Source organism: Dermacentor variabilis, chromosome 6 (genome assembly GCF_050947875.1).
Source record: "Dermacentor variabilis isolate Ectoservices chromosome 6, ASM5094787v1, whole genome shotgun sequence".
Taxonomy (NCBI): domain Eukaryota; kingdom Metazoa; phylum Arthropoda; class Arachnida; order Ixodida; family Ixodidae; genus Dermacentor; species Dermacentor variabilis.
In genome coordinates, this window is record NC_134573.1 from 67070876 (window position 1) to 67083524 (window position 12649).

General features: G+C 44.1%; 1 protein-coding gene across 9 annotated transcripts in view; it reads right to left on the bottom strand.

Annotated features, from left to right (window-relative positions):
* Positions 1-12649, bottom strand: part of LOC142584832 (uncharacterized) — a 79553-nt gene that overhangs the window by 23325 nt on the left and 43579 nt on the right. For 7 of the 9 annotated variants that reach the window (XM_075695121.1, XM_075695120.1, XM_075695122.1 and 4 more), the window contains one exon: positions 6650-6979. The exons of the other annotated variants lie outside the window; for them this stretch is intronic. In XM_075695121.1, coding sequence (XP_075551236.1) covers positions 6825-6979 — 155 coding nt within the window. In that variant the 3' untranslated portion in view covers positions 6650-6824. Of the gene's footprint in view, positions 1-6649; positions 6980-12649 lie in introns of those variants that run through there. 9 annotated transcript variants of the gene reach the window in all.

A 12649-nucleotide genomic window follows, 5' to 3' on the forward strand; every position in this document is an offset into this window, starting at 1 on the left:
ATTATAGTTACAACCTAAACTGGAATAGCCATATTACCAACACAGCTTCTGTTGCTTTTTAGAAAAATATGTTTACTACGCCATAAGATTAAAGCTGCATCCCCTGAAGCGAAGTAACTACCTTAAAACACCTTCATTCGGGTTAAACTGGAATAGTATTGCGTTATTCAGGATCCATTCAGTCAACCTAAGACCAAGGTCCTTCAACGTTCTTCATTTGGTCATGAAACTTCCCGAAAGTCTCATTTAGGGACAGAAGGTGGCACCAGAGGCGTTGGCGTAAGTAGGTGAACACGAGCTCGGGGAACAGGGAAATTAAAATCAGGGGTACAATTAGCCCTCGATGGCAACCGAAGGTCAATGGGACCCATCGCATTGGACGCTGACGGGAAGATTACAAATGAAGCTTTGCAGGGTGATATTTCACTTATTTCACCTTACAGGTCCGGATGCATTACATAGGGGAGGAGTTTTATCTTTGTGACAATGTTAGAACAAATACTTTAATGGGATGGACAAATATTGAAGCGAGGGAAGCTGAAAATAATATGTAATATGAAGGCCAGCGGGGGAATATGGAATAAAGTAAACGGGCTGGGAGAGTGTTCAAGCATTTGTATAGGGAATACATTGATTCGCAGTGGAGGAAAAAACTAAGAAACGTACCAGCAAGTATGTGGCCTGAGTGGTGAGCAACGTGGCAACAAAGAACGTGAAGCGGAAAGTCAGAGAGGCCGAGATAATCTCGTGAATGGTGGCGATGCAAAATAAACCTGCCATGAGTAATTACATTAGAGGAAAAAACAAAATCAGCAACGAAACAATTTATGGTAACACAGAGAGAGGTTTATTACTTTTCGAAGTGAGATCAGGATGCCTTAGAACACGCACTTACAAAGCGAGATATAAGAAGGAAGAAGAAGCATGTGCTTGCTGCCGTAAACGTAGGGATACGACGGAGAATGTCTTATTAGGATGTGAAGATATCTACCCTGCGGTTGATTTCGGCAACTCTGGCCTCCTTGAAGCCTTTGGGTTCAGCGAGAGCAGGGGAAAAGTAAACATGTCCGCAATAGAGATAAGTAAGAGGCAATGGGAATATCGGTGGATGTAAGGAAACGACAAGTGGAGGCGCACAAAAACAAAGTTCACAATAGGGGTTCAGAAATATTGGTTACGGCAACTCATTGTGGTTCTTTTCCCTTTTCTTTGTTTTTAACATAGGTAGGCCATTAGGCAATATGATAACGAGAGCTTCGTGGTGCAACCAACTGCTCCGCTCCAAAGGGGACGCTCACAGCATCCATCAATCCATGCAAGAATGTGCCGTTCAGTGGCGTATATTTTCCCCTTTTCTAGTTAGTTAGTAGGATAATTCAGTTATATTTGGTTAGCATGAAGAGTGTTCTAGCTATTAGTGTATTATTTAGAAGGCTAATTATATTTGGTTAGTCATGAGAGTTAGGTAGGTTGTTAGTGAATAATCTTGTCAGTTAGGTAACTTAGGTAATCTGTTCGTTAGTTTTGTTAGTTTCATTATATAATTAGTTTTGTTAGGTACGTTATTTAGTTAGTTTACTTGATCTATAACTTAGTTATTATTATGCAATTAGTTTTATGGTTGAGTTGGCTTTGTTACTGTAGTTTTTTGCGTTATATTTTATTGAGGTTAAGGAAGTATTAGTTTTATAATAATCTTAGCAATTACCTATGTGTTCGGTTAGGTAATCAATCGGTAAGCTTCGTTTAGTAAATAGCTGGTAATCAGTTTAGCAATAAATCAGTACTTTGGTAATGTAGCAATAACTACTGATATGTTTATGAGTGTCGTAATTATATTGGTATTTGGTTCGTTAACTGTGTTAGCTTAGCAGTTACCCATTTGTTTTGTTAGTTAAGAGGTAGCTTTAGCTCGGGTGCTCCTATATAAATACACGTAAAAGAAGAATTCGTTTTTCTCGGCAACCACTGCACCAAATTTGACTAGGCTTGTTAAAATTAAAAGAAAACTTCCAATCAAGTGACTGTTCGTTTCGAATTTCCGAATTAGATCGTGAAATCTTTATTGAAGCTTGGCAAAAATCGAAAATTTTCACAAAACCACCTAACATAGCAAGCAAAAACGATATCAAAATTTCGTGCATTGCATCTCATAGTATGTCTAAAGCGGACAAAATTGACATGTTACACATGAACCTCAAAAAATGGCGTAATCTGAAAATACAGCTTTTGCTGAACCCTTGTACACAACGTAACGAATTCACCTAAGATATAAATTGACATAAACAATTTGTCCGCTTTGAAAGATCTAATGGATGTCGTTTACAGTACCGCGATAGCTGTTTTTGATGCAGAGTTATTAATTTATAAACTTCGTGCGTCTATATTTTTTTCAAGCTTTCGAATCTTTGAAAATCCTTTTCATAATATTCAGTTCCTAAATCGAAATTCAGCTTCGAATAGTGACTAGAACTTAAATTTCTCTCTCAAATACACAAAGTGTCATTAATATCGGTTCGCGGGTTATCTCAGAAAAACGTTTTTTTTGCGTTTTAAATGTATATGAATAGGCCGCGTCGGAGTTGGGCGCGAGCTGAAGCTTCCTCTTAATCAGTTGGTTAGCCTTGTTAGTTGGAAACGGAGGTCTTCTTACGCGTAATTACATAATAGTACGACCTGAATTTGCTCTGTAGTCAGTTTCTAATGGTTCAGTAGTCCAAGTGTACAATTTGAATCGTGAATTAGACTGCTGTTTCGAACGCAGTTGCAGCTGGAATTGAAACAAGGCTTTGTAGTTGTTTGGACATCGTTCACGTTTAAGTTTCTCAACAGCGTACAGAATGAGGACCGCAATTTGTGTGTTGTATCGGCAATATTCACACGCCGATAAGGGCACTGGACGATTGCGCAATAGCGAGCCTGAGCATACAACGCCTGCACGTCCCTTTGGCGTCTCCTCCAGTCTACCCTCTACTTGCGCCAGCGTCGCGGTGCGTCCCCTGCGTGCGCTATATGAAGCTCTCCCGTAGCGTTACGCGAAAGTTCCACGACCAAACGTAAAGCATTGACTGACCCTGATTAAAGTAATGCCCTTCAGAGTATACAAAGAAGAGCCATTCGTTTCACTTATTCCTAATACGGTCGTGAAGTGTCTGTGAGCGAGTTAAAGGGCAATAATGCATTTTATATAATTGAAACGAGGGAAAGAAGCTCAGTGCGCTTCCACTCTGTGAAGAAGGATGACCAACGAAGCTGTGTATGTTGGCCCCTTAATGACGAACTGCACCTCCACCGAGGGTCGACCCGGTATTGCTCTAGCTTCGGTATCGGCCCACGTATAGGGAGTGCTTCACGCCTGCTTCACCTCTGCCGCAGGTCGGCCCAGCATTTCACTACCTTCGTGATCGGCCCACGTATGGGGAGTTCTGTGTCTCACACGGACACTGTCCTGGGGGAACTAGCCTTTAACAGCTTCGCTCTAATTAGCTATAAAATTGGTTACGCCTTTGCGTTTGTCAATTAATTAATGACAACGACGAACGCGTTAGCAGTGACACGAGCGCGTTATTGCGGTAGCGCCGAGAGGCGCCAACCAGCCATCTTGGAAGAAGACGCTGGAGCCCTTCCTGATGGTGATAGTTTTGTGTCTACGCACAGAAACTAAAACCATTAAACTTCGTAAAGTAGAGACATTCTCCTCGTCCGCCTTCACACCTTCTCGTTTCTCCTCCTCTCTCACGCTCCCTCCTCGACCATGGCGCCGCCTCCACCACTCGAGCGCCGCAGAAGACCTTCCGCAGAGTGAATGAACGTATGGCTAGGCAAGGCTTTAAGCGTTCGCGTTGGCTTTCTAGCTCCGAGTAACTTCGTATACATCATAGAATTTCTATACGGATGGTTTTACAAATTCCGTGACGGCGGCTTTTTTCCCCTGTTTTTATAACTATTTAAAAGGAAAGTTTATGAACGAGCGCAAACGCTCTGCCGTGACGACTCTGAATCTATTCCGTGCGGTACAATTGGGTACGCAACATTTGTCAAGTCCGTGTAGCAAGACCTTGTTGCGAATGGTTGTAAATAACACATTTACGATCGAATGCCAGCATCCTGACATCCAGCAAGCCCTCAGTGGCCTAAATAATTCGCGTCGTCATTTCCATGTGAATTCGCGACGCGTATCCGCTACGACGTACAAAGCGTGATAGAGGGCACAAACGATGGCTACTCTGAAGGTTCGAAAAAGTATTACAAGCTCCAGTGCCGCCAACGTGCGTACTTGCCAATCCTTCAAGCACGCGCAAAGGCTCAGAGGTGGGCGCTCGTACTAGTTTGTTTCTCGCGCCTCGAAGCCGACAGAAATACGCGCGGCCGATCATCGAGTCGGGATTCTGCGTATAGAGAAAATGGAATCAGTTTTGTCGCATTAGTTCGTGAAGCGGGAACGTGGTAACATCGCTTCATTCGGGCTCAAACAAGTACTTTATTTTTTCAGGTTAGTGGCTCATCACGAATAACATTTCATTGTGCATTAGCTCGTCCTTTGATGAAGTGACGTACTTGTCGCAATACGAGTTCCACTAAGGCGCATACATTGAGGACGGTCGCGCTCGCTCTGAAGTAACATTTGCGAGATATGATTTCAGTGATGACCGCGCAAAGAATTTCCGCGCTATGACGGGGCCGAAATTGCGGTAAGGGAAATGACGCAGTCGTTCATATTGAGGCACCATTCGTTACCTTATTACGTGCGTCTCAGAGACATAGTGGTCGAACGAGCTAATAGTTGAAAAAACGAGTAAGCGAAGGACTAAACGAACGAGCGAACGACGACTAAAGTATAGCCAGTGAACGAGCGGGCGGCCGCACCTTTTCATTGCGAGCACTTCACCTCCGCATCTTGACCTACCCATACTTTAAAGCTGACACGAATTAACAAGTACGTCTCAAAGACTTATGATGATGCTGTCGTTTGGCGACGAACACGGTTCCGGGAGAGCACGCGTTCTATTCCTTTGTATCGTGAATCCACTGGGCGACTGCGAATGACGAACATGAACAAAAGAGGCAAACAAAGCTATTAGCTTTAAACAAGGCTAGTTAGCAACCACAAAACGCAGATAGTCGCTTTCCTAAAGTGAGTTTTCACGCTCCAGCCTCAAATTTTGTCAAAAGGAACGCGCTCAATCCCAAAGGTTTCCTAATCACGTTTTCGCAGGCAACTCGCGTGCCCGCGAATTCAAGCCTACGATTAAACGCACCAAATACGACCGTACTGCTTGTAGAATAAAGTGCACGTCGCGTAGGACTGCACTATGAAGCTCGCAGCTACCTTCTATAGTCGTGTGGAGAATGTTGGTCCGAAGTTCTTCCTCCCAATTCGATGAATCCACGTCTTTCTTCTGAACCCGTAGCGCTTATCGGACGGTATCGAGAAAAGCTTCTTGCCTTTGCTAAAGCTACTCTGGCATCCGAAGGCACAGCAGGTCATGGTCACAGAAGATCCAGCGAAACGACATCGCACTTTCGACAAAACTTACTTCAAGGCGTTCGCAAATCAAAACGATAAAGATGAGCAACGGCACCAACATGCGCTCCTTGCCACTCCGTAGACGCTTCTCAAATAAAAATGGCACTGAAGCGCGATTGTAAACAAACGAAGCCAGCGCGAGGGCCCACGTGATGCCATTAGGCCAATAGCTACGCGGTGTCGGCCTCGGCGAGAGCGCGCGAGGAGGAAGCGACATTCGTCAAAGCTTGGCGCTACTTTACTAAGTTTAAGGGGTTTTAACAGAAATGATCCTGCGGGAACTAGCGCTTAGCACCTTCGCTATGGGGATATTATGTAACTGCTGGTGAGCGTGGGCCGTGTCTTTTCGTTATATTCTTTGCATGTTGATTTTTCGCTCTTAAAATACTCAGTTGCCCTCCACATAAAATTACGGACCGCTCTCCGTATCTCAAAAACAGAGCTCACGTCCGTTTTTTTTACGTACAATTCTGCCGTTTTTCGTGAAACTGAACGATCTACGTAATTTTTATGGTAGGTCTGACCGTAAAATTATGGAAATTTTTTTATAGTGTACGACTGAAATTAATTTACTAATTCAGAAACTCTAAATGGGCCAGGATATGGGCCAGGATCTTAAGATCCTGGCCCATATCTCACTCTTCCTAAATCGATAAAAAAACCGTGATTCTCGCTTTATTTAGTATTTAACCCCGATTCGCCTCACCCTGCCAGAACATACCGCTTGAAGTATAGCTTTCTTTTTTCATTTTTTGCAGAACTCTAGAAGAATGGAATGCAGTACGTTTTTATCATCTTAATTTTGTAGAATCACTTGAAACTGACGTTCTGAATGCTTAGTTATAGGGAAAAGTGCTGTTTTGCACTTTTCCTTTTGTTTTCTCAGTGTTTCATTTTTTTCTTGCAATATGAATGGTGTTTTCATATAACTGTCGCACTTATAAAAGTGGACTTGCCTGAAAGGCTATGTAGACCATGTACACAAGTGGCGGACATATGCATACACAAGGACGGTTTGTCAATTTTTAAAAGCAAAAGTCGAATGCTTTTTACACTTACGATTACGTGCCAGTATCAGAGGAATTACATGATGGTGGCGTCAGTGTGAAGAGAGACAAAATCTGTATTACCAATAATTTATTGGCAAGTGCCGTAGAGATTTATTTCTCGAACGTTTTGCATATATGGTTAAAAACACGTAACTTGCAGGCTCGGAAGAAGAAGATGCATATAAGGTGTCGAATGTCCTCAACTCATTTACAAGAAACCAAGGATCAGTTTAGGACGTCCCTTTTTCTCAGCCGCTGCAAGTGAGAGTGTAAGTGATGATCGTTGGCCAGTGATAGCCGCACCATGCCTGGAAGTACTTCAGGCAAGTAAAGTCGACGTGATGATATCGGTCCTCTTTAATAATGGCATCTTCCCATAGGTGCAGCTCGCAGTGATTTTTTCCTGTTGGGGAAATCAGCATGTTGTTTTTTTAACGTGCTTTGATTCTGCTACTGAATTACCGAGAGACGCGACGTGCAGCTGCGACCATTTACTTTCATGCATTGCAGAAAATCACCTTCACAAGGCAACACAATAAGGGGATTCCTCAGCTAACATACGTTCTGGCGACTGAAGTCTTCTACAGCAAATGCCAAGAACACCAGCCTGCCCAAGGAAACCATCCAGACATCCTATTGCCAGTTTTCTTACTTTTTTTTTTTGCAACGACTAATAGTCCTCGCATCAATGCGAAAGGGCGAAACCATGCGACTCCTCGAAAAACGACATCAGGATTTACACCTGTGCCTTTACGTGTGCACCTATCGATACCATGAAAATCTTCACTTCAACTTTCGATATTGTCGTCTGACACGAAGTAAAGCAATATATACAATTGCTTCACAATATCAGCCACGCGATAATAGCGACAACGTAATGACAATCGTGTATGATGAGCGAAGATACACCCAACTTTACCATTATCAATTATTCGGCCGTAGTGGCCGGCTGGCAATACTTCTCGGATGATACGGAACATTTAGTGCGGTACGCGACAGCAATATTCACATTTTGAAAAAGGCGAAAGTAAAAGAAAAACCCTAACTTGCTTGTCGCATTATATATACAACTGCAAATCGAGAGAAACTAATTGGGAGCTGTCAGCACGATGTCTCGTAGCACGAGCTGCAGCATCGATCGATGTGAAAGTGTATTTGGCTAAAGTACCATATTCTTTTTGAGTGGAGAAAAATATTATGCGGATCCCACGCACTGCGGGAATCGATGTAAGCGAAGCATTCCGTGCTGTTCGCTTTGATTGATGATAATCAGCAGTGATGTGGACACACAAGGGGATGTGTTTGCTTGAGCCGTTGTTGTGTGCCATATTTCATAAACGTTGAGAGGGTTGAGCGCATTCATTGCCTCATATGGCACATCGCGTCCTGGTAGAAGTATTGAACTTTAATTTAATTATGGGGCTGTACATCCCAAAACGACAGTCGCATTACACTGTAAACAAAAATTAGCCCAAGAGGCATTTTATTAGCTGACATCCCCCCCCCCGCCATCTCAAAATAATACTGCTAGAGGAGAAGAAAAATAAGCTACAACCATTATTTTCCCCCGACCTCATCTAGCGAAACATTAAGGAGCATTGCGGTTGTAAAACGGGAGTTTTCAAAAAGTAACTGTGGCATAGGGTAGATAGGGAGTGTCGAAATACGCCCATATCTCACACGAGCCAAACAGCGAAAGGTATAACTCAGCCGCGCTCAACACGGCTGCCAGCCCGAGTGACAATCTCAGTAGAATTATTTCTGCAGTAAGATTCAAAAAATTCCGCCGGAGGTGTTTCCGCGCTGTTCTTCTGTTCGGAGTAGCTGCGCCTCGGTGCTGCAGGGGATGGCGAAAGCCGAAAGTAAGCGCGGAGGAGCGCAGGGTCTTCGAAGCGCGTACGCGCGCGCTAAAAGCGACCAAGCAGCAACAATTACCAGCAATGGTAAATGAATCTGCCGTTCTTAGTGTCGTCTCTCGCAGTGTTGAACCCCCAAGATTCCTCGGCAAGTGATCTTCAACGACGAGTGCTCGTTCTATGAGTGCGTATGTGTTCTATGTGCGCGGACGCGCTGATACGAGTTATTGAAGGCCTCAGTGTAACAGTTGGCAGTCCAGAACTATTTTGCACGACCACTGTGTTTGTGAGAGCTTTGTCGTACTAGAGGCAAGTTTAGCGCTTAGAGTGAAGCCAGATAATTTAAATATCATGGTTTTAGATGGTGAGGAACTTTCTCAAGTCTCTGAGGTCTGTTGATTGGATGGCTGGGAGCGTTAGACATGTTCCCCGAAGCGCAAGCCACTACCAGGGAAGTTGGGTGTGAACTAATCTTCGCCGCGCGCGGCCTTAAAATGTGCTGAGTCTTCAAGGTTTATTGCGATGCGCGTATGTGCGTGTTTGTACAGCGATCACATTATCGAGAACCGGCGGCGCTTCTCTCTGCACGGTGCTTGCAAGCTTCAGCTTACGTGGCGCCAATCCACTACCTCGTACGATTGTGTGCAGCAGATTGCTTACAAAGAGGACGCTGCAGATTTGCCGGTACACTCGGTGCTAGCGTCTGTCTCTTAGCGTTCACTCAGCTGATTGTGCACGCAGTCCGCAATTGCGGTGCGTAGCCGCGTAGCTTGGTGAGCCTGCACCAACGTGCAGACTTTGATCTGCTGTCTATAAATATCGGCGTTTGGGTTAATAAAAGCGCGTGGTGGGCTTCCAACGGCACTACGAGTCTACGCCGCCCGAGCTGCCAGTCACAGTAATGGAGATGGCTGTGTTGTGCGTTTAAGAAACTATATGTACTTAGCGTACTGCTTGGCGACAACAGGTCTCCTGCTCGGGTTCGGATTTCCGGACGTGCCGTCATTCGACCCTCGGGGGCCGGAACTGGTGAGTACCGGTGGTGCCAGCACCACCAAGAAAGCCATTCTACTTTTTTCAATTCCTCACATCCGACACTGAATAAAAAGGGAATAAAAAAAATCATGTTTCAGGTCGGCTCTTTCGCAGTCCCGCCCACAGAGGATAACGAAAAGCTTCAGCCACAAGTGGCAAGGCTGCAGCAGGTTGGCTTCCCCCGTCCGCTCCATCAAGCTGTCGGAAAAAAAACTGCTTTACAAACTGCGTAAGAAGCCTGCGGTAGACCTTTTAGGCAGCCCGCAGAAGAAGGGTTGGTTCGAAGTTGTGCCGTATGTGCGCAAGCTCTCACACAATTTAAGGAAAGTCGAAGAGAAGTATGGGGCGGATCTTGTATTTTCTGCGGCGTGCAAGCTGGCACGACTGTGCAAACGCATCACGGGTAGTCAAGTAAAAAAGATAGGTAGAAAAGGGTCGAATCTTGCTTTACACTGCAAAAGTTGCGGCTCATATCCCTGGTTGAAGAATGCGCAAGTTGTCCGCCTTCGAAAACAAAATCAGAACGTGAGATTTTAGAAGCGGTGTTAATAGAAAATACTGGACTTCATATGTGTGCTAGCGTGACTTGGTGGCACTTAAAAACAAAGCACGATTCATGAGTAGCTACAGATAAGCTGGTTCTTCTACTTCTTTTATGTTTTTATGAATCTTGTACCTGTTCGCAGCTCACAGCGTACGACACCCGTCGGCGATCGGCTCCGCGACAGCCACAAGCGTCATGCGGCCCTCACTTAGCTGCCTCCAGGACGTTCGTTAATAAAACGGAGGCAGCCTTACCTTACCCTTTTGCAATATTACCCCTCCCCTTTCCACCGCAGCGTCTTCGGCGCATCTTCATGTGGAATAAACGTGGCTTCATTAATTCAGGCTTCCCAATTATCACGTTTCATGTAGAGATGGTGCACATGTTATTAACGCTTTTAGCCTTATTTCTGTTTCTTGCGTCTGGTTTTTTGGTTGCTGGTTCTGGAGCGTTTGGGCACATGCGCGAATTGTCCTCCTGCAGCGAAATTTTCCAATAAACATTCACAGTTGTCAGTGGTGCTTCTCCGGTCTGTGTCGCCTCACATTGACCCGTCTACTGTACATTACCGTACTCAAATATCAGCAAGAACAGCTACCACTTGACCCGAGCAGTAATCAAAGCCCACAGAATTACCAAATTGAAGGAAAGATGTCTTTGTGTAGCATCTGTTTTGTTAAATGATAAGGAAATGGCATAAATGTCTGCAAACCGATGACCAGCGCCGATATTGCGGCTTAGGCCAATCTAGGCCAATCGTGTGAGGCGAAACCAAACGTCGGCTTTTCGAACGCGTAAAAGATAGTGCCCCATGTGCATTTTCCATGCAAATAAATTATTGCGTGTAACCGCTCCGTGACTCTTAGATTTCTTTATGGCCTTTAGGAAGCGTTCTAGAGTGCTTAATTGTTCGTCTGTTGTAAAATTAGATCAGTTCGTCAGCCAGCACTATGCGTCGTTATTCTATAAGCCCTTACTGTGTCAGTGTTCTTGGCGCTGTTCCGACCTTAATTATGAATAACCAAATGGCCGCTTTTTTTTCTGAATTTTAGGAAGAAATCCTGCTGTCCCCAAGCTTGGTGTGAAATGAAGAAATGGCACTCCACATCCTTAGGGAGCTTGTTTTCCCCCGTTTAATGCTTACATGTTGGAAAAGACAGTCAGCTAGTATAATTTTTGCTTTTTTTCTTATTGCATTCTGAATAAAGGTACCAACTCTGGCATTCAACGAAAGCAAACTTTCGGACTTTGTAGTCACAGCCATAGACAAAGCCCTTGAGCTCATTATTATTTTTATAGAAAAAGCAGTTTCTATGTGCAGCATTCGGCTGAATAAGATGAGAGTAAAGAGAAAAATGGTGACATTAGTCATGAAGAGTTGTCCCAACAAGCACGTCTCAAGCTGCAGCCAACATCTGTACAAGAGAACCAAATGGCTCCAGCCTGAGACATTCCTTGATCAACCTGACAAGTCTCTTTGTGGAAAGACTTGCTCTAGCCTCAGAAATACAACCTCCGTTTGGCCGCTCTCGATCAGCAATACACCAATATAGTTGGCAACCCATGTCAAGGTAACAAATTCACATTCGAAGAAAGGAAATGTAGTGTGCACCCTGCAGGGTACTATGAACAGTATCTTATTGACTGGAATGAAATGCGGATTTGCTTTCCAGTTACCTTATTTTCATCCTCATGTTCTAACTGCAAAACAAAGCTCCTAAGAGAGAACAATAATTGGAAGCTCACACAGATTTGTTCCTTTATGTCAGTTCAGACTGTCCTGGTTGCTACTCTAGCAGTCCTGTCGGCAATTGGATAGTATTGTTTTGAGTATGAATGCCGAGTCAAAAGAATAGTCGGGCTTTTTCCTCCTAAAGTGTGCGGCTGCTCTGCAACTGGACGTAAGCGCGTATTTTATACCTGGATGGTGAATGCAATGGGATGTGATTCTTAAATAAGAGCGCTATGGTATTTGAAGTGCAATTAAATACAATCTCAGATGACCTCAGCTCGGAGAATCGCATGATGGGAGGCCACTGTGAGAAGGAGGATTTGATTTCTCAGAACAAGTCACTTGGACATAAGAAGCCATGACTTATTTCGTCTAAAGTTGCTGTTATTTGGTATGATCAGGGATGGTACGGATTTGTGGTTCCATTTGCAACATGTTACATTACTGGCTGAATATTTTGTACTGGGTACAATGAAAAGTTACTGCTTGCACGTTATTCAACTAAACATGGTAGCCAGGCGAAAGTATGAATGCAGAACACAATTCATGCACTATTATAATATAAATGTATATGGCGCACACTGTTGCGAAATTTCACATGCCTAGCCATAAATGAAAGGGCCAAAGATCCCGGCCATGATGGTTGCATTTGGATGAGAGCTAAATGTAAAAACACCCGTTTACTTAGATTTAAAAGCATGTTAAAGAACCCCAGGTTGTCCAAATTAATCCAGACTTCGTTGTTGCGGCATGCCGCGTACATAGACGGTTCTTTTGATAAGAAGTTTGATTTGAAGTTTGATAGCTTGCTCCGAAATGCAGCACAATAACGAGATCAAATTATTGAGCTCCTTTGCTTGTTGAGTCCCGATGTCTCAATTTAGTAGTTCGGTATTTATCATCACT